Genomic DNA, 21,229 nt, shown 5'->3' on the forward strand with positions numbered 1-21,229 from the left:
ACTACAAGGCTGCAGGGTGGATCTGAGAGCAGACTCCTTGGTAAAGAAACAACTGAGACTACAGCAATCTTTGGCTGGAAAGGGTAGGAAGATGTTTCATAGGGGTAGCTTTGCCTAGCTAGCAGATTGGTGGGGAAGTGCTGAAGCCCTTGTGATCCTGGCTGGGATGCTAGGGATTGCTGCATCTGTAAGATCCCCTCCCCTTCCCACTGAAAACCCCACTTTGGTGCTCTGCAGGTTTCTGACTCCACAAGGGGTTGGCAGCTTGTGTAACTCACTGATGGCCAAATCAGGATTAATGTGTGCAGTTAGCCCTGCTCAGATTGGGAACCCCTGTCCTGAGTGGGGAATGAAGAGGCACCTGCTGGCAGAGATGCCTAGGGGAACACAACTATTGGGACGGAGGGTGGCCAGGAAGCAGTGTATGGAGCAGAGCAGACTGTATGGCACCTGCTCAAGATCTGCAGGTTTTTGGAGTCTGATTCTCCCCTTCCTCAGCTGGGCAAACTGTTCTTCCCCCAAACAATGGTAGAACCAGGAGACCAGGACATACCCCGGTGGTGGAATCCTGGCCTCAATGACGTCAAGGAGAATTTTGCCATGGAGTTCAATGGAGATAGTATGCACTCTCCTAGGCTGGTCGATGGGGTCCCAAAGATTTTTTTTAGAAATGTTCTTTTTGTTTTAAGTACAGAATTATTTGCTAGGAAATCTAATATAATCCAGCCAAATAGGTGAATTAAAGGGTATTAGGGATTGGGAAGCTCATGTGCTGGTGTCTCAGTTTTGACTCTGCCCATGAAACTATCCTTTTTTGAAAAGTCGAAATTGCAATACTTAAAACCCCCCCATAAAATCAATGGCAGCTGCCTTTACAAGTGATTTCTATGCATGCCACACAGCGCAGAACGATGCTGAGATAGCTTTGAACATGTGCTCTTTGCTGCTTCCCTAAAGCAGAATTGATTATTGTTAAGTGTTTTGTTAATGTATTCAGCTGAATAGCACAAAATCATTATGTTGTTCAGTTCATAGCTATGATCTTGGAGCTGCTTAACACCTGTGCACTGGGGCCGATCCTCAGCCACGGTAAACTGGGGTCGGTCCATTGAAATCAAAGGAGCTAGGCCAATTCACACCAGCAGAGACCTGGCCTAGATGATTCACTTTCTTGCTGAAACTCTTGTTCAGAAAATCTTATCTGGGTTGTTGCTTTCAACTCTTCATTGCACGTGTACACAAAAACAAATATACACACTCGAATATAGAGACGTTTACTAGATGTAGGTCAAAACTGGGACTGCTATAACCAACCCCCTTGACTATGCCAGCTTAATTGTTATTGCAGCCTCCTGTAGTTTAAAAGAGGAGCCGGCCTGATCATCCGTTCTCTGTTGGCGTTTCCAGCCTTGGTAGTTGGGCACATAAAACCACACCCTTTGAGCCGTAAATAAAGCGGATTTGATATGGATAATCAGTGGACCAGAAAAATTTTGCCATTCACATTTTTATATACACATTTAAAAAGTATGATTCTTTTTATAAAATGTTAATCCAGGGAGTATATATTCCTACTAAAATCGTTTCAATATAAATACAATATTTTAAAAAGAAAAACATGATACAAAACGGTGTAAGAAGTGAGTAAGAAAACCCCCTCTGCAGTGAATATAAATATCTTCATTGCAGCTCCTTTTAAAGGCTGCAGATGAATCCCTGTTAATATCTTGGAAATAATTCCCTCCAGGTCAAACCATCTCCTCTATTCCGGTCCAGCCACTTCCCACAAGGGAAAATCGTGGTCACTCCAGTAGCTGAATTGGTGATCTCCACCCTCTCCACTAACCAGCCGGTTGCTATGCCACTGTTGTCATGTTCAATCCGGACTTTTTTCAACTCCCCCAACTCCAGGGTTTCCAGGAAAAACCTATTGGTTTTGCCCCGTTCAAAGAGGTTCCGGAACTTCTGCTTGAGAGCACGCTTGCCTGAATCTCCGTTTATTCCAAAGATGGTGATAAAGACATTGGCATCGGTCCCAGCTCCTTTTTCAGACCCTGTAACCACAATGACCTCATATTTGACTGGCACCAAGCTCCGGGCTTTGCTGGCAAAACTCTCTATGACCTTGACACACTCAAAGACTTTGTAGTCACCCCTCTTGTTCCTCAGTGGAATTTTTGCATTGCACTTGAAAAAATATCTGCCAAAGGAAAGTTAACAGTGTGTTAAGAATATGGCCTTTTGCTTTGCATTATGAATGCCCAGGTATAATGGGGACAGGTGATTTAGAAATTCACCTACTACTAATGTTTCAACCTTGTATTTAGAATGAGAGGGACATATCCTTGCTTGGGACTTGAACTGAAGATTCTAGGATTTTAAAAAACAGCACTGCTCGGTGTGCTACAGGAAACTCTCTAAAGGACATAGCCAATTATTTTGCAAGTTTGAAATATGTAGCCTCCCTGGAAATACAAATTCCAGTCAGAGAAAGTCAGCTCAGCCCTTCAACCTTCCAGTTCTTCTACATTTCAGCATTACCCAGGGTAATACACTCACCTTTGAACACGCCGAGCTGAAACAGCTGGCTTGAGTTACGCAGTATGTGTATGAACCCTTAAACTTTTTCTGAAGTTCAAAAGTCCTGTGGCAGCTGATTTTCCCCAAACCGCAACAATTTCCACTGCCCTCTTGCCCTCAGACAGCCCTGGCCTAATCACAGTGGAGGCAGCTCCTTTTACTTGTGCTTTTACTGGATTTTTTGGCATAGGTGGTGCATAATGGAGGCTGAGCCTTCCCCCCAACCCTCCAGCCACCAAGGGAGAGGGGCAGTGGTGGATTTGGGACCCACCCCGAAAAGTCTCCTCCCACCACGGCCCCAGGGCTGGAGGAGCTCCCCGCTGCGACTCTGGAGCTGAGGCGGGGGGCACAGAGCTTTTCCAGTCTCAGGGATGGGGGAGGAGTGAATGGGGGGGGGAGAGGGTGGAGCCATGGGCGGGGTCACGGGCGGAAGGGGCAGAACAGAGGAGGGGCTCCAGGCTTGGTGCTTCAGCCAGGGCCAATGGGGGTTGGCTGACAGCAGAGAGTGGGGGCGGAGCTTCGGCCAGAGGAGGTGGGTCCTCAGCTGGAAGAGGTGGGCAGGGGGCTAGCCTCCCCAAGAGGAAGCTTTGCCTACCACCCACGTTTGATGGATATCATGGACTTATTCTGAAGGCTGTTGTAGCTGTAGGTGTGAGCGGCAACCCTGGTAGAACGAGTGTTCAAATCCCATGCTTTCAAGCAGCTAGTTTAAATGACTTCACTCTTCCTAAACTGCACCTTGAGATTTGCCATCTTGTACATGCAACGTGGCAAGGGGAAGGGGCTTTCTAGCTGAACAGCCCCTCCTCGGATCACCGGTTGAAAACCTGTTTTGAGGCCGCCATGTTGCAGGTTTAGTGCTGCCCTCTGCTAGGCCAGGTACCACTGCAGAGCCGAGGGGAAGATTAGTGAGGGAGTTGTGTAATGACAGGCGGGTTATGCTAGCACATTTAGTTAGGCATTAGGGCTGAAGATCAAAAACAACAGACCATGCTGCTCCCTATGCCTAGACCAGCTTAAAAATATCTTTCAGGCAGGGTCCTTGAGCCAGCAGGTGCAGTGTCTGTTGAAGTCACTTTCAAGTCCCACTTTCATAGATTTTCAGGCCAGAAGGGATTATTATGATCATCATGTTTGGCTTCCTGCATCACAGAGGCTACAGAACCTCACACAGTAAATCCTGCATCAAGCCCATAACTTTTATTTGAGCTGGAGCATTGCTTTTAAAAGGGCATCCAGTCTTGCGGTAAAGACTTTGAGTGATGGCGAATCCAACATGTCCCTAGATAACTGAAGTCACTCAACTTATGCCGGAATTGAATGTGGTGCCCTTGTCATCTTATTTGCCTGTCAAATGTCATGTACACTTACAGAGCGATAAAAATAATATCATAAATGGCTACTATCGGAGAGCCCAGCAGGGCAGGCTGCTGCTTTTGGATTTAAAACAAACAAACAAACGTAGGGGCAAGTTTTCAAAGTTAGGTGCATCATCTATGCTCTCACAAATCAAGATAAAGGTCAACAATTACCACCATCAGTGGAATGACAAGGAAGGGGCCAGAGGTGAGGGAGAACAGGAAAAGAGGGAATATTAAAGTCTGGGGCAGGAAATATGTGTGTCCCCTCTCTCCTCGTTTATAACTCTTAGCTCATCCTGAGCAGACAAAGGAAGCAGCGAGCACTGAAATATGTACCAGATGCTGAAAACCCTTCACTCCACTGGAATGCCCCTGGCGATGTAGAGGAAGCACATAACATACTCATAAATCACTGTGTGTCTGGTAATCAGCCAGAGGTTTGGACACTGGGCTTTTAATGAGGTATTTTATTTGCAATGATGCAAGTCATTTCCACCTGAGTTTCCTCCCTCTCCTGTCCAAACGGCAGTAGGCACTCCCTCAAGGAATTCAGCTGGATTGTATTATGCACCAGTAAAATTAAGACCTGAAGAAAGGGCTGCTTCAGCACCATAGTGTTACCATATTTCTTAACGTCTTACAACATTTCTAATGCATCTGAAACCACAGAAATATCTGCCCATGTTTGGAAAGGAGTTTTGTACCTGAGAGGGTCTGATGAGAATAAATCCTGAAGTCCTTATTCAGGGGTGGGAACGTACTTCCCAGTGAGAACTTTTTTAACTCTCTCACAACTGCAGAGTAGCCAGCTCTTGGGATTTTTATTGTGAATTTTGTGATATTCTGAGTTTTCCTTAAAACCTCGGCTTGGGGAATTGTCTCATTAGGTGAGAATCTCAACTTTCTTTCTTTCTTGTAAATTTCTACCCCTCAAAGTTGCAGAGAAAAGCTTGAAAACATGACCCAATTGTATGCCAATGGCTCTAAAACCAAAAGGCAAAGGAAAAGAACCGAAATGTAGTATTTAAAATAAAATCATGACTGTTAAGTCAATCTTTTAAATTTGTCTGGGTTCTTTTTTGGGGAGGGTGGAGGGGAAACGGGGGTCCTCCACTCATCATTTTTGAACCTGTGGGATAGGCAATGCTGAAGGCTTGATCCAGCAATGTGGAGCAGCTGTGGCTAGATAGGGCTGTGGTTATGGAGAACATGCAAGAAGGCAGGGTTCTGGGCAGAATGGGCTGTGACAGGCTGCAACTTACTGCAGAATCTTGTTGCTCTACTATGTCATTTTAAATAAAAGACTAGAATTGTGCCTTAAAAAGACCTCTGCCCCCCGTGGGGCCACACTGGTTTCAGTGAGGCTCTTCGGATGCACAATAGCCTCGAGCATGTGGCTGTGATTGCAGGGTCGGGCGTTAAGAGCTGCAGGTTTCCCTTGATTGCGAGACAAGAATATGACTGACTGAGTTTTCATTCTGCAAATATTAACATGGCCCTTCTACAGGCTGATTTGATTTAGCCGTTGATTAATTTGCTGGAAGAGACACTTAACATCAAAATCTCACGTCAAGGATTTCTTTTTAAACACTAAACTGTCTCAGCAGGAATGAAACCCTTAAAGTTAAGTACTTTAACGGTAGTGGAAATATCGCAGAGAAGAAAAGGAATCCATTAATAGTTTGGATGTGCTTGCTTAGCTATTTTGGCCCAAGATTGACAGCTATTAGGTATTTGCTCTTCGGATGACCATTCTTTTCCTTTTCCTGCCTATTCTCCATGCTAGCAGCTCGTTAATGCTGCATGAACATGAAGGGCTCAGGCTGACGGGGCCAGGGAGTTGAAGTGCTGAGAGGTTAGCCGATCACACGAGATTACCAAGATGATTTGAAGTCTCTTGAAAATTTCCACCATCTCCAAACCAGAGAATAAAAATATCTTTTGTTTTTTGTGACAGGGCATACTAGGCCTTTGTGGCCCCCTCCTGGAGGCCCCATAACCCTGCCCTAGGAAAGGAGCAGCGAGGGACGATCCTTGATATGCCTAGCGAGGCTGCATGGAAGCAGCCAATCAGAGCCCAGCAGACTCAGATAAAAGGCACTGCAGGACGCAAACAGGTCAGTCCCTGGCTGGGACTAGAGGGGGCAAGGTGGGGTGCTTCTCTCTGGCCTTAGGAGCTTACAGGATAGCCAGTCTGTTACTGGCTGTATTTGCTTAGCTGGGTTTGTAGGGAGTGAGGACATAACACCTTAATCCTGAGATAAGGGTGAAGCTAAAAGGGGACAGGTAGGAAAAGGCCAAGGAAAGAAGTGGCAGCTAATTGAAATTGAGCAATATGTTGTGGCGGTTCATAGGGTCACTGGGTTGGAACCTGGAGTATTGGGCGGGCCTGTGTTCTGCTACTGGCTAGAAGTACAGTGGTGTAAGCCCCACAAAGTGGGCAGGACTGAGTTAGGAGCCCAAAGAAAGGGCGGAAGACACCTACTAAGGGCAGACAGACTGTTTATCTATCAGATGGTATATACCCCAGAAGGTGTTCATCTGGATTTAGTGACTTGGCTGGAGAGCCAAGCCACAGAAGACCTGCCAAGCAAGTCTATCCGTACTGCATACAGCAGCAGGAGGCACTGAAGAGGTGTGTCTCCCTTGTTATACTTTTGTAGATGACGCCTGAGGTGCTTTTGGATCCAAGGATTCCTACTGGAACCATCCCACAATGCAAAGGGAGTCAAATCTGAGGTTTCTCCCATGTTGAATACTGACATGCCTGAATGTCCTTTTCACAGAAGCAGTTTAGAGGCCAATCTTTGAAAAGTGGCCCACAGAATCTAAATGACTAGGTCTAGATTTTCGACAAGTTTAGGAGTGCAGGGTTTTGGGTTTGGGTTTTTTTTTGCAAAATACATGCTGATTATTTTTATGATTGTGCATCCATCTGCACATGCAGAAACTTTTCACCAGAAACATGGAAACCATGCATGCAAATTAGACTTGTCTGCGGCAGCTCCTAAATGTTTTAAATATCTTGCCCTTAGTTTTTAAAACATGCTAAGAATTTTTAAAGCTCAACATGTATGGCTAGGAAAGGTTAACTATGAAGAACCTCAGAAATATGGTTACAATACTATTTAAATCTCCCAGGCCATTCTGCCTTTAGTTCCTGGAGTTCTTTATTGCATACTGCATGTCTGTTTTGATGGAAGCAACTTACTTGTTGCAAAGTTCCATCTCTGTTATGATTATCTCTCGGACATACCAGTACACATCAGCTTTTGTGGTTGACTTCCTTCCATCTTTTGGACAGTGACCAACACAAATGGCTGCAATATCACCAACATTTTTTGAAGAAAACAGAAATTTGTCTGTTGCTCCTCTGCAGGAAACATAGAAGAGTTTCAATTAACATCCTGGAGACTGGCAATGACTTGTGTCATGTTAGCATTAAGTAATTTGCGCGTGGCTATGAAAGATATAAAACAAACCTTCATTTAAAGTCATTTGATTTAACCCATAATTATTTAACACAAAGTATAATTTTTGTATTTAAATTCAGTATTTTTCCTGGTTAGGGTGACACTTTAAATTACTACCACTAGGACCTTCCAGGGGATGTTTGAGCTAATTCACATCCAAAATCAATTTGCCTTGTTATAGGGAAAGCTAAAGAATGATTTATTTTCCCCTAAAGCATTCATTCTTTTTCTTGACAGATATTGTATCTGTTGTACATCTACTAATCATAGCTGCTTTTAAAACCACTAATCAAACTACCCCTCCTGCTTTTAAGCTGTTCTTAAGATGGACTTTTAAGAACAATGTATCTCTGTCAAACCTTTGGCCAAGTCTTCTGTTGTGTATCCTGTGTATCTTTAGTAGCTGACTTATTGGATTAGACCAGTGGTTCTCAACCCCTGGCCCAATTAGCACACAGCTGCGGCCCAGCTGTGTGCTAACAAAAATTCAAAATTTGCTCTAGTCTGGCAGAGGGCGGAGCTGGCTGATGGGGAGAGGGCGTAAGGCAGCCTGCAGGAGTGTTCCTACCAGCAGGGGGCTGGTGAGTGCTGCAGGGGGAACAGAGGTCAGGAGAGTGGGTCTCTGGGCAGGTTTGGGGGGGCGGGCTCTGGGCAGTGAGGGGGTTGGGCACTGGAAACTAGGAGTTTGCAGGGGTGCTGCTGCACTCCCAGGTTTTAGGTGGGGCTCTGCTCCCGGCCCGGTGACTTGGGTCTGGCTGCCGGCTGCCTGGCCCTGCGTGGGGGGTCGGGCTGGTGGGTTCCAGCCCCAAGCTTTAGGATACCCAGTCTGGCTGCCTGGACCAACATGGCAGATCCGGGTCCCAGCTGTCCAGTTCTGTGCCCAGAGCTCCATGCCTGGTCCCACTCTGTGGAGGCGTCTCTGGGTAGGGGGGGTGCTGGACATGGGCGACTGTGTGGGGTTTTGCGGGGGGGGGGGGGAGAGAGGGCGCTGTGGTTCTCAATCTGTGGTCTGTGTAATACATTGTGGGCCGCATATGAGCCCGCTATTATAAACAGGTTGAGAACCCCTGGATTGGAGTCTGTCATGGAGGTTACGGAAGCCATGGATTCCATGACTTTCCAGGACCTCCATGACTTCTGCAGCCGCGGGTGCCCGAGCAGCTCGGGCAGCCCCTGGGCCAGCTACACCGGCCGCTGCTGGGGCAGTCTCGGGCCACCCCATCCCCAGCAGCAGCAGTAGGGGTCCTGGGCTGTGTGCCACCAGTCCCTCTCCCCAGCAGCTGCAGATTCCCAGGCTACATGCCATGCGCCACCCCAGCACCCAAGATTTAGTCAGGGGTGTATGGTACAAGTCATGGACAGGTCACGGGCCATGATTTTTTGTTTACTGACCGTGATCTGTCCATGACTTGTACTATATACCCCTGACTAAAACGTAGCCTTAACTAGTAGTTCATCCAGTTGTCGGCCTCCAACAGTAAACAATGTTTGATACTTCAGAGGAAGGAATCCTAGCCCCATTATACCCCTGGCCAACTTTGTAAATAGTGGAGGTTCCTTCCTGACCACCATAGACAATCTGCTTATTCCGTGAATTAAGAGAGTTGTTTCTTTTTATTGCAGTCCTATCCTATCCTTCCCCAAACTGTGCCAAACCGCTTCATACCAGGAGCACGGCACTGTTTAACAGATGGAGGTTTCCTCGTATCACGGCTGTTTGCTGTTGGGTCACTGATGTTTAAAATAGCTATATACACATTGATGCCATTAATATTAGAGTCCAATTTACTTAAAAGTTTGCCTGCCTTGGAAGGAACTCTCTTGAGTTCCTGACAGAGAAACACTCCCTCCTTCCACAACAAACTGGCTACTCTCATATTCTTTGTGGTCTACGGGCAGCATACTGTGTACAGTATCCATAAAGAAAAACAACACAAAACCTATCTCATGCACACTAAAAACTAGAGGGGTTTGACCAGTTCTGAGTGTGTTCAGGTGTAGATTTCAAATGTGGAAGAGGGACTCTCATTCATTTCCTCTACATGAAGGTGCCCCCAGCCAGTCTATACACTACACATAATAGTGCCCATTCATATCTGCGGTATAAAGCTTTCTTTCATCATTTCTCTCTCTGCTTTTCTCGCACCCAGGACCTAAAGCAGAGATCTCTCATTCCTAAACAGGGGTAAAAGTAAGTTAGAGGACTTACCGGTACGCCGGAGTCCTGAGCAGGGGGCGTGGCCTCAACCGGAAGAGGCAGGGCCTTCAATCCCCGGGCCCTTTAAATCTTGATTTAAAGGGCCAGGGCTCCAGCTGCAGTATCATAGAATCAGGGTTGGAAGGGACCTTAGGAGGTCATCTAGTCCAACCCCCTGCTCAAAGCAGGACCAATCCCCAACTAAATCAGTGGCGGCTGGGAGCCCAGGGCCCTTTAAATCACCCCCGAGCTACCAGCTGCAGAGGCGGCTGGGAGCCCCGGGGCTTGGGGGTGATTTAAAGGGCCCAGGGCTCCAGCTGCCACTACCGGAGCGGAGCCCTGGGCCCTTTAAATCACTGAGGAGCCCTGGGGGCTCCCGGCTGCCACCGCTACCCCGGGGCTCTAGGCTCTGGCAGAGCTTTAAAGGGCCTGGGGCTCCGCTGTGGTAGCAGCGGCTGGAGCCCTGAGCCCTTTAAATCCCTGCCTGAGCCCTGCTGCCCGAGCCCTAGGGTAGTGGTGGCCGGGCTCCATCGGGGATTTAAAGGGCCCCGGGGCTCCAGCCGCCACTACCATCCTGGCCCTTTAAATGCCCGCCGGAGCCCACTGCCGCTACCCCAGGGCTTTGGCAGCAGGGCTCCGGCAGGGATTTAAAGGGCCGGGGCAGTAGGGGTGGCTGGAGCTCTGGGGCTCTTTAAATCCCCGCCAGAGCCCCCCCCCCCATCCCTACCTCAGGGCTCAGGCAGCAGGGCTCAGGTGGGGATTTAAAGGGATTGGGGCTCCAGCCGCCGCTACCGCCCCAGCCCTTTAAATTTCCAGAGGGGCCCTCCCCCCCGTCCCAGGGCTTCGGCAGCAGGGCTTAAGCAGGGATTTAAAGGGCCCCGGGAGGGTAGCGGGGGCTGGAGCTCCGGGGCCCTTTAAATCCCCACCTGAGCCCTGCTGCCCGAGCCCTGGGGTAGGGGTGTGGGGGAGTCTCTGGCGGGGATTTAAAGAGTCCCAGAGCTCCAGCCACCCCTACTGCCCCAGCCCTTTAAATCCCCGCTGGAGCCCTGCTGCCAAAGCCCTGGGGTAGAGGCGGTGGGGCTCCGGCGGGTATTTAAAGGGCCGGGGCGGTAGCAGGGGCTGGAGCCCCGGGCCCTTTAAATCACTGAGGAGCCCTGGGGGCTCCCGGCTGCCACCGCTACCCCGGGGCTCTGGGCTCTGGCAGAGCTTTAAAGGGCCTGGGGCTCCGCTGTGGTAGCAGCTGCCGGAGCGAACCGGCTTACTTTCACCTCTGTTCCTAAACCAAAGATTTGGAATGTCAGCTCAGATCTAAACAGCACTGACAACATTTAGCCTGGAATTATTTTTACTCTCTTCCACCACAGCAACCTTCTGTCAGAGATGTTAAAAACAATTCTCTCTCAGATGAGTTCTTCCACAGCTCCTCCCAGCTGAGCCTGTTGGGGTTCCCTTTAGGCTCATCTGGCAAACCCCTGAAGTATCAGGACCCTTGTTTAAGTTTTGAAGGACATGTGCATACATACATGTACGAGTCCAATCCCCAGATGGACATTTCTGCTCATTCTTAAACTTGGACTCCTGAGACAAATGTTACTACTTTCTTCCACTTTACTGCCCATTGTATCTTTCGGAAAGGAAAGTAAGAAATGGTCTGACACTCCTAATGCCGCTCCATGAATCCTCCAGAGGGAAGGAGGAGGGGCCTTTGTAAGAGAGACACAGCTGGTGACATTCCCTTCCTGTTCACCCATCAAGGCCTATCTCACCTACCTTGTGAATTTCCTTTTTTTGGAGGCGTTTTCCAGAAGGAATTCTTTTGAGCGTCCCTTCTTTCCTTCTAAGATGATCCAGATGTTTTCCTTGGTTTCTGAATCCTCTGTGTCACTTGTCACTGTGACAATTTCATAGGCTTCCAAGGCAAAATTAAAGCACAAAATTAAATAGCCAGAGCAGATGCAATCAATGACAATGGCCAGAGAGAGACTTGTCTATTGGACTGTCACTATGGCCTTCAGATAATGGAAACTTTGCCATTGACTCCTGTGGGCCAACATTTCACCCCAGGGAAGGAATAAACAGAAAACAGAATAGGCTTCGGCGGATCAATAAGCAGCAGTGCCTGGGGCTACTCTTGAGTGGCTCTCCTCTTTCAGAGAACTCAAAGGGCAGTTGTGAGCAGCTGTCCCTCTGCCCTGATGGCAGGTGTGCTGCAGCGGTTGATATTATTCCCTCTCTGACGCAACCTGGCTATGAGACCACTAGGAAGGTTAGTGAGGAGACAGAGGCTGCAGTACAGTCAGTATGCTGATGACAGCTGTGTCTCCATCATGTCTCACCTGGCCGGAGCAGGGGGATGAATAATCTTGTGCCTAGATGAAAGTGCGGCTTGGATGAGAGCTAATTGGATGCAATTCCATCAAGACTGAGACCATGTTGGTGGATCGTGGAAGCCGCTGAGGAGCTGGCAGAATTTATATGAACACCCCTCACTGGGGGAGTGCAACCACCATTTGTGAAACAGGTGCGCACTTCATATGTGTGTATACGGGGGCGGGGTATTAGGCCGTGGGCAGCTCCTACATGCCCAGGCAGTGGCTGTAGCCAAGAGTGCTCTCTTCCATCTCTGCCTGGCAAAATGACGTACAACCTTCTCTCTCCCGTGGGAATCCTCTCACAATTATCCATTCCTTGACCACCTCATAATTAAACTGCTGTAAGGTGCTCCACATGGGGTTATACCTTGGGACCAGGAAGCAGCAGCTAGTGCATAATGCCATAGCCTGCTTATTAAGGGGAGTTACACATGGGGAGCACTTTAGATCAGTGTTCTGTAATCTGCACTGGCTTTCAGTAAGCTTCCAGGTAGAATTCAAGGTGTTGGTTTTAAACTATAAAGCCCTAACTGGTTTTGGACCTGGTACCTTAAGAGATCACCTCTCGATCTGTCATAAGCCACCATGGATGAGATCCACAGAGGCGCCTTCAGTACAAACAAGAAGGAGCTGCTGACAAGGCATTCTCTAGGAGGGTTCCATAATTTTGGAACTTGCTCACTCACTGGTCTGCCAGAGCTTGGATTTGTTAATTTCCTGAGCATGCTTCAAAGCTCATCTTCCCCCCACCTCCTGTACTTTGTTTAGTCTGCTGAGGAGGGGATGGATTGAGAAGGGTGTATTTTTATATTGACAGGTCTCAGAGTAACAGCCGTGTTAGTCTGTCTTCGCAAAAAGAAAAGGAGGACTTGTGGCACCTTAGAGACTAACCAATTTATTTGAGCATGAGCTTTCGTGAGCTACAGCTCACTTCATCGGATGCATACCGTGGAAACTGCAGAAGACATTATATACACACAGAGAACATGAAACAATACCTCCTCCCACCCCACTGTCCTGCTGGTAATAGCTTATCTAAAGTGATCATCAAGTTGGGCCATTTCCAGCACAAATCCAGGTTTTCTCACCCTCTGCCCGCCCCCCCCAAACTCACTCTCCTGCTGGTAATAGCCCATCCAAAGTGACCACTCTCTTCACAATGTGTGTGATAATCAAGGTGGGCCATTTCCTGCACAAATCCAGGTTCTCTCACTCCCTCACCCCCCTCCAAAAACCACTCACACAAACTCACTCTCCTGCTGGTAATAGCTTATCCAAAGTGACCACTCTCCCTACAATGTGCATGATAATCAAGGTGGGCCATTTCCAGCACAAATCCAGGTTTTCTCACCCCCCCACCCCCATACACACACACACAATCTCACTCTCCTGCTGGTAATGGCTTATCCAAAGTGACCACTCTCCCTACAATGTGCATGATAATCAAGGTGGGCCATTTCCAGCACAAATCCAGGCTTTCTCACCCCCCCCCCGCCCCCCGGAAACACACACACACACACACAAACTCACTCTCCTGCTGGCAATAGCTCATCCAAACTGACCACTCTCCAAGTTTAAATCCAAGTTTAACCAGAACGTCTGGGGGGGGGGTGGTGGTAGGAAAAAACAGGGGGAAATAGGCTACCTTGCATAATGACTTAGCCACTCCCAGTCTCTATTTAAGCCTAAATTAATAGTATCCAATTTGCAAATGAATTCCAATTCAGCAGTTTCTCGCTGGAGTCTGGATTTGAAGTTTTTTTGTTTTAAGATAGCGACCTTCATGTCTGTGATTGCGTGACCAGAGAGATTGAAGTGTTCTCCGACTGGTTTATGAATGTTATAATTCTTGACATCTGATTTGTGTCCATTTATTCTTTTACGTAGAGACTGTCCAGTTTGACCAATGTAAATGGCAGAGGGGCATTGCTGGCACATGATGGCATATATCACATTGGTGGATGTGCAGGTGAACGAGCCTCTGATAGTGTGGCTGATGTTATTAGGCCCTGTGATGGTGTCCCCTGAATAGATATGTGGGCACAGTTGGCAACGGGCTTTGTTGCAAGGATAGGTTCCTGGGTTAGTGGTTCTGTTGTGTGGTATGTGGTTGTTGGTGAGTATTTGCTTCAGGTTGCGGGGCTGTCTGTAGGCAAGGACTGGCCCGTCTCCCAAGATTTGTGAGAGTGTTGGGTCATCCTTCAGGATAGGTTGTAGATCCTTAATAATGCGTTGGAGGGGTTTTAGTTGGGGGCTGAAGGTGACGGCTAGTGGCGTTCTGTTATTTTCTTTGTTAGGCCTGTCCTGTAGTAGGTGACTTCTGGGAACTCTTCTGGCTCTATCAATCTGTTTCTTCACTTCCGCAGGTGGGTATTGTAGTTGTAAGAAAGCTTGACAGAGATCTTGTAGGTGTTTGTCTCTGTCTGAGGGGTTGGAGCAAATGCGGTTGTATCGCAGAGCTTGGCTGTAGATGATGGATCGTGTGGTGTGGTCAGGGTGAAAGCTGGAGGCATGTAGGTAGGAATAGCGGTCAGTGGGTTTCCGGTATAGGGTGGTGTTTATGTGACCATTGTTTATTAGCACTGTAGTGTCCAGGAAGTGGATCTCTTGTGTGGACTGGACCAGGCTAAAGTTGATGGTGGGATGGAAATTGTTGAAATCATGGTGGAATTCCTCAAGGGCTTCTTTTCCATGGGTCCAGATGATGAAGATGTCATCAATATAGCGCAAGTAGAGTAGGGGTTTTAGGGGACGAGAGCTGAGGAAGCGTTGTTCTAAATCAGCCATAAAAATGTTGGCATACTGTGGGGCCATGCGGGTACCCATAGCAGTGCCGCTGATCTGAAGGTATACATTGTCCCCAAATGTAAAATAGTTATGGGTAAGGACAAAGTCACAAAGTTCAGCCACCAGGTTAGCTGTGACATTATCAGGGATAGTGTTCTTGACAGCTTGTAGTCCATCTTTGTGTGGAATGTTGGTGTAGAGGGCTTCTACATCCATAGTGGCCAGGATGGTGGTGGTCACTTTGGATAAGCTATTACCAACAGGAGAGTGAGTTTGTGTGTGTGGTTTTTGGAGGGAGGTGAGAGGGTGAGAGAACCTGGATTTGTGCAGGAAATGGCCCACCTTGATTATCATACACATTGTGAAGAGAGTGGTCACTTTGGATGGGCTATTACCAGCAGGAGAGTGAGTTTGTGTGTGGGGGGGCGGAGGGTGAGAAAACCTGGATTTGTGCTGGAAATGGCCCAACTTGATGATCACTTTAGATAAGCTATTACCAGCAGGACAGTGGGGTGGGAGGAGGTATTGTTTCATGTTCTCTGTGTGTATATAATGTCTTCTGCAGTTTCCACGGTATGCATCCGATGAAGTGAGCTGTAGCTCAGAGGAGGTATTGTTTCATGGTCTCTGTGTGTATATAATGCCTTCTGCAGTTTCCACGGTATGCATCCGATGAAGTGAGCTGTAGCTCACGAAAGCTCATGCTCTAATAAATTGGTTAGTCTCTAAGGTGCCACAAGTACTCCTTTTATTTTTATATTGTAACTTATATTGTATTCCATTCTGGTTTAAAACCATAAGAACGGCCATACTGGGTCAGACCAATGATCCATCTTCTAGTGCAGTATCCTGCCTTGCGACACTGGCCAATGCCAGGTGCTTCACAGGGAATGGGCAGAACGGGGCAATTATCAAGTGATCGATCCTCTGTTGTCCAGCCCCAGTTTCTGGCAGTAGAGGTTTAGGACACCCAGATCATGGGGTTGCATCCTTGACCATCTTGGTTAATAGCCATTGATGAACCTATTCTCCAAGAACTTATCTGATTAATTTTTGACCCCTGTTATATTTTTGGCCTTCCAAACATCCCCTGGCAATGAGTTCCACAGGTTGACTGCATTGTGTGAAGAACTTCCTTATATTTGTTTTAAACCTGCTGCCTATGAATTTCATTGGGTGACCCCTTGTTCTTGTGTTATGTGAAGGGGTAAATAACACTTCCTTATTCACTTTCTCCACACCATTAATGATTTTAGACACCCTTTTCACATTCCCCCTTAGTCATCTCTTTTCTAAGACGAACACTCTGTCTTTTTAATTTCTCCTCATACGGAAGCTGTTCCATACCCCTGATCATTTTTGTTGCCCTTCTCTGCAGTTTTTTCCAATTCCCATATCTTTTTTGAGCTGGGGCAACCAGAAATGCACGCAGTATTCAAGGTGTGGGTGTACCATGGAGTTATATAGTGGCATTATGATATTTTCTGTCTTATTATCTATCCCTTTCCTAATGGTTCCCAACATTCTGTTCCCTTTTTTTCACTGCTGCTGCACATTGAGCGGATGTTTTCAGAGAACTATCCACAGCGACTCCAAGATCTCTCTCTTGAGTGGTAACAGCTAATTTAGACCCTATCGTTTTATAGGTATAGTTGGCATCATGTTCTCCAATGTGGATTACATTGCATTTATCAACATTGAATTTCATCTGCCATTTTGTTGCCCCGTCACCTGTTTTGTGACATCCCTCGGTAAATCTTTGCAGTCAGCTTTGGACTTAACTATCTTGAGTAACTTTGTATCATCTGCACCACCTCACTGTTTACCGCCCTTTCCATTTCATCTCTGAATATGTTGACCAGCAGAGATTCCAGTATAGATCCTTGGAAGACTCCACGATTGACCTTTCCATTCTGGAAACTGACCATGTATTCCTATCCTTTGTTTCCTGTCTCTTAACCAGCTACCGATCCATGAGAGGACCTCCCCTCTTATCCCATGACTGCTTACTTTGCCTAAGAGCCTTGAACTTATAAGTACTTTAGATAGATGGATGGCCTATTATGCAAGGGTGTCCAATTGAATGGAGAGAGTTGAATTAAGATGAAGGATTTGTTAGGGTGTGTCTACACTTGGAGCTGGGGGTGAAATGCCCATCTGCAGAGCTAGCATGCGTTTGTCTCCTCATCAAGCTAATGCATTAAATAGAGTGTAGCTACAGCAGCACAAGTGGTGGGAGAGGCTAGCTGTCACAAGGATGTGCCTAGCGTCTCAGATCCATCTGTACTTGAGGCAGCTAGCCGCTCACATCACCACAGCTGCACTCTGTTATTAGCATGTTAGCTCAATGAAAGCTAGCACGGGTATGTCTCATTGAGCCGGGAATCGCACCCCAAGCTCCAAATGCAGATATACCTTGAGTGACATGATATAAATTGTCCAAGCTCCTCAGGGCAGGGACCTGTGACATGCCTGGTACTTTCCTTGGAGCTATTAAACAATAATGCTTTTTCCCTCACCGCTTTGTAGACCAGTGTGTAAATTCACTGACATCAGTGGAGTTACCCTGGTGTCAGATCAGGAATAACTCAGAGCAGAATCAGGGTTATGGGGTTTTAAACCCTGCAGTCAAGCTTGCAGCCCCAAGGCAGCTGGGGCAACATTACCTGTTACCTGTAACGTTACCTGTTACCTTTGGAAACTGAATTTATTTTCCACCTCAAAGATTCAAGCCCATTATTTCTAATGAGGACATAACCTTGTATCATCTCTGCATATTGCCAGCATCAACAGATGCATATGGGGCCACCTTCACTTTCAGCCTAGAGTGAGACGCAGTGTGCTTCGCCCTCATAAATCTTCTCCCATAAAACCATGGGGCTGTGTTTCTACAGGCACTGAGGTAAACTAATCCTGAGAAGTACCAAGTGCCGGTCCGGTGACACTCAGCTGAGTGGTTTCAATAGCTCCAGACATCCGATGACTCTCAGAGAAAGTCTCCAACTTACATGTGCGCTCCTTCAGTTCCAGGATGTCGTTATTGGCACAAGCCAGTTCTCTGATGAGCTGACCATCATCTTCGCCTTTAGCCAGCCAGCGATCACACTGGAAACGGAAAGTCTTATCCAGGGTGGCGTCTTTCACTTCGATATATTCCAAGTGCCAGCCGGGTGCAACTCCTTTTTGGTGAAAAAGAACAAATATATAATGCTTGGGTAGGTGACATACCCATCACCAGAAGGAACCTGTGGGCACTGAAAAGGTATGTCCTTTGTTTAGAAAGGGCCATAAGTGGGCCCAGTGCTGTATAGAGTCAGAGAAGACAAGGTCGTTCCCCTGTGGAGCTTATCCTATAAGAACCACATTCTGATCCTCTTACTCTGGCTGGGTGGCACCTTCCCTCTTGACTAGATTCATTGGTTTCTAAAAAGGAATAAGGGGATCAGAATCTGGGCCTATATTAAAAGAAATATCGTGAGTAAGGAGGCAGGGCAGCCAGTTGTAAGGCAGCAGCAGTCCCCCCTCCTCTGGACCCCAAGAAGGCTCCCCACATGTTGGGGTAGAGTCAGACTAAGTGAACTAGACTGTAAGTTCTTCCACTCTTTTTTCTGTACCCCACTTTGCTGCTATTGCAGATATCCTTGTGAAGCTCCGTGTTGAGAGTTCACAGTGGATACATCATATATGCCATTAAAGAGTCAAGACTTACCTCTCTGCAATACTAATTATTTCCTATTCTAAGTACAGGGCAATGTAACTGTTCGTAAATTGGACTTTTTAAATGGGGACCATCATATGCGTGTGTGCACACAAACCATGACATGCATACAGACACATAAGAGATCTCTCTCTACAGAAGAGAGAGATAGATGTATACACTTAATCTGGATTGATACCTTTTAATTATCCCCCACACTTTTAATTTCAAAACCCAGTGTGAAGAGGCGGAGACTCTGTCTTTTGAAAATCTGGCCCATTGTGTCTGGGGTTGGGAACGAAGCAGCACCCTGATACGTGACAATGATTCTCGTGTTTTCACTGGGCTGCACAGACAGCGTACACCCAGGAGCAGACTTGCCAAGTAAGAAGGTGCTGCATTGGCACAGCTGCCTTTCAGGGAACGAAACCTCAGTTGAAGCATTCTGTTTCAAAGCTGTCTTTGTAAATGGACCCAGATCCTTTGAAGCCAATGGAGTTACACCACAAAAGAACAGAAGGACTTGTGGCACCTTAGAGACTAACCAATTTATTAGAGCATAAGCTTTCGTGAGCTACAGCTCACTTCATCCGATGCATTCAGTGGAAAATGCATCCGATGAAGTGAGCTGTAGCTCACAAAAGCTTATGCTCTAATAAATTGGTTAGTCTCTAAGGTGCCACAAGTCCTCCTGTTCTTTTTGCGAATACAGACTAACACGGCTGCTACTCTGAAACCGCAAAAGAATGTAGCCTGTTGTGGGCCAGATCCTCAGCCCAGCCTGGGCTGGGTTCTAGCGAGATATGGGAAGGTAAAGAGTGGGAGCACCTCAAGCTCATGCAGCTGCTCCTCAGGAGCTATTTCAGCCCTGTGCTTCCCTACCGTAGCCCCATTGCAGAGAGAGGCCAGAGGATCCACTGCTCTGCCGATCCACCGGCTTCACCCCTCCCTTGGCCTAACCAGTCCTAAGCCCCTGTGAGCTGCCCTGCAGAGATCCTCTAAAGCAGTGTTTCTCAAACTGGGGGTCCCAACTCAAAAGGGGGTCATAAAGCTATGGGGGGAGGTGTCATGAGATCACAAAAAATAGGGCTACATACATCTGGGTTTTCCTGGACATGACTTTCATTTTTGTCCTCCGATCTCTGTCCGGGTGGATTTTTGGAAGGTGAACAAATATCCATGATTTTTCCTTGCTTGTCCTTTTTCCTTGCCGTCAGAGCTGGGCGGCCAGACAGCAGCGGCTGCTGGCCAGGTGCTCAGCTCTGTTAGTTCTCAGCAGCAGCACAGAACTAAGGGTGGCATGTTATGGTGAGTTCTGTGGGGATCTGCTCTGGTGCTGCGAAAGCTATGTCCGGTACCGAGAATGGGAGGGCGGGGTCATCACAGCCTGGAATATTTTCAAAGGGGGGGCCCAGCAAAAGAAGTTTGAGAACCTCTGCTCTCGAGCAACCCTGCAACCTGATTCCCTCTCCCACCCTGATCCCACTGTCTGGGGATCTCTGGAGCTGTAGACGCCAGGGCTGACTTCATCTCTAAATGTGCGTGGTTTGCTTTACGCTTGTAACAGACCTGTTCCTTGAAGACCTAAAACTGATGCCAACAGGAGCTTGGGATGCACAGAAGGGACCAGGCCAAGGTGCACTGTATGAAAGCTTAGAGGGTCTTTATTGACTTTGCTGCACTTATGCTGGGGATGAACTTAGACCAATGTGTGTGTTGTCTCTGCTGAAGTTTTATAAGATATTAAGTACTAAGTGACTGACCAGTCACTGCTTTTTTTGTACAACCTTAGTCTTAAGAACAGTCCTGGTCACTGCTGTGCCTTTGTCAAACATGCTTTTTTTCCGATCACCGTAACAAGTGCTGATTACCCAGATCAATGTTTTTAACAAAAGGTACTTAATCCCGAGCCTGTTCTGCTGTCACTGAAATCCCCAGCAGCAAACCTGTCCTAATAAAACCCATGGCTATGACACGTAGGCCTCCTGCATGGTCCCACTTTTTCAATAGCAAGCAAAACATTTCAAATGTAATTAGAGGAGGAGAAGAGCTTTGGGGAAAACAGAATCCCTTTGCTGGCTTGACTCTGGCAGTTGTGCAATTTAGTGTCATGTAGGGAGATGTATTATCTCCTCCAAGCATCCTTAGCCACAAGAAGCAGTTCAGTTCTTCCATCTGTTTTCTGTTCGTGGGATTGCTGGAGTTGGCAAGTGTGAAAAGATGGCCCCAGCCCCATAGACTATTTAGTAATGTCTATTGTCTTCAGACACCGATCCTTTACAGTTGTATGAGAAAAATCCAGTTCAGACTTACTCAGAAATAGTTATAAGCTCCCCTTCCCAGTTATTGAGACCTCCCTTACTGCTGGGCAGAACCAGAGATGACGCCTGGGTGCGGGGTGAGGATCCCAGATTTCTGTCAGGGTTTGCTGGCCCCACTTGGTCACATGCTTCCTCAGGGCCCCTCCCTGTGGCCCCTGGGGAGAGGCAGCAGCAAACAGGTGGGAGCTGCAGGGAGAGCCACTGCTGTCTCTCCCCACGGAGCTCGGGACTAACACCTAGGAGTTGCAGGGAGGGGCCGCTGAATGTAAGAGGGAAGGTGTCTCGGGAGCGGGTGACTCAAGCTCTTGGGGGGGAGCTGAACCTTTAAATTGTGCCCCCCCACTCTCAGTAGGCACCAGTCATCTCAGAGCCCCCCTCCCCCCGAGTCCTCCCGCTGCAGGGCAGAAACCCCAAGTCTGGTAGGCAGAGATGTGTGTGTGT

At 47.6% G+C, this 21,229-nt stretch overlaps 1 protein-coding gene across 1 annotated transcript in view; it reads right to left on the reverse strand.

Annotated features, from left to right (window-relative positions):
- Positions 1–1,719: 1,719 nt before the first annotated feature.
- Positions 1,720–21,229, reverse strand: part of LOXHD1 (lipoxygenase homology PLAT domains 1) — a 210,918-nt gene continuing 191,408 nt past the window's right edge. Inside the window, exons 39-42 of the mRNA XM_077817080.1 lie at positions 17,779–17,949; positions 11,382–11,520; positions 7,153–7,314; positions 1,720–2,200 (exon numbers count right to left, since the gene is read on the reverse strand). Of these exons, the coding sequence (XP_077673206.1) occupies positions 1,720–2,200; positions 7,153–7,314; positions 11,382–11,520; positions 17,779–17,949 (953 nt within the window). The remainder of the gene's footprint in view (positions 2,201–7,152; positions 7,315–11,381; positions 11,521–17,778; positions 17,950–21,229) is intronic.

This window comes from Eretmochelys imbricata, chromosome 5 (genome assembly GCF_965152235.1).
Source record: "Eretmochelys imbricata isolate rEreImb1 chromosome 5, rEreImb1.hap1, whole genome shotgun sequence".
Taxonomy (NCBI): Eukaryota; Metazoa; Chordata; order Testudines; family Cheloniidae; genus Eretmochelys; species Eretmochelys imbricata.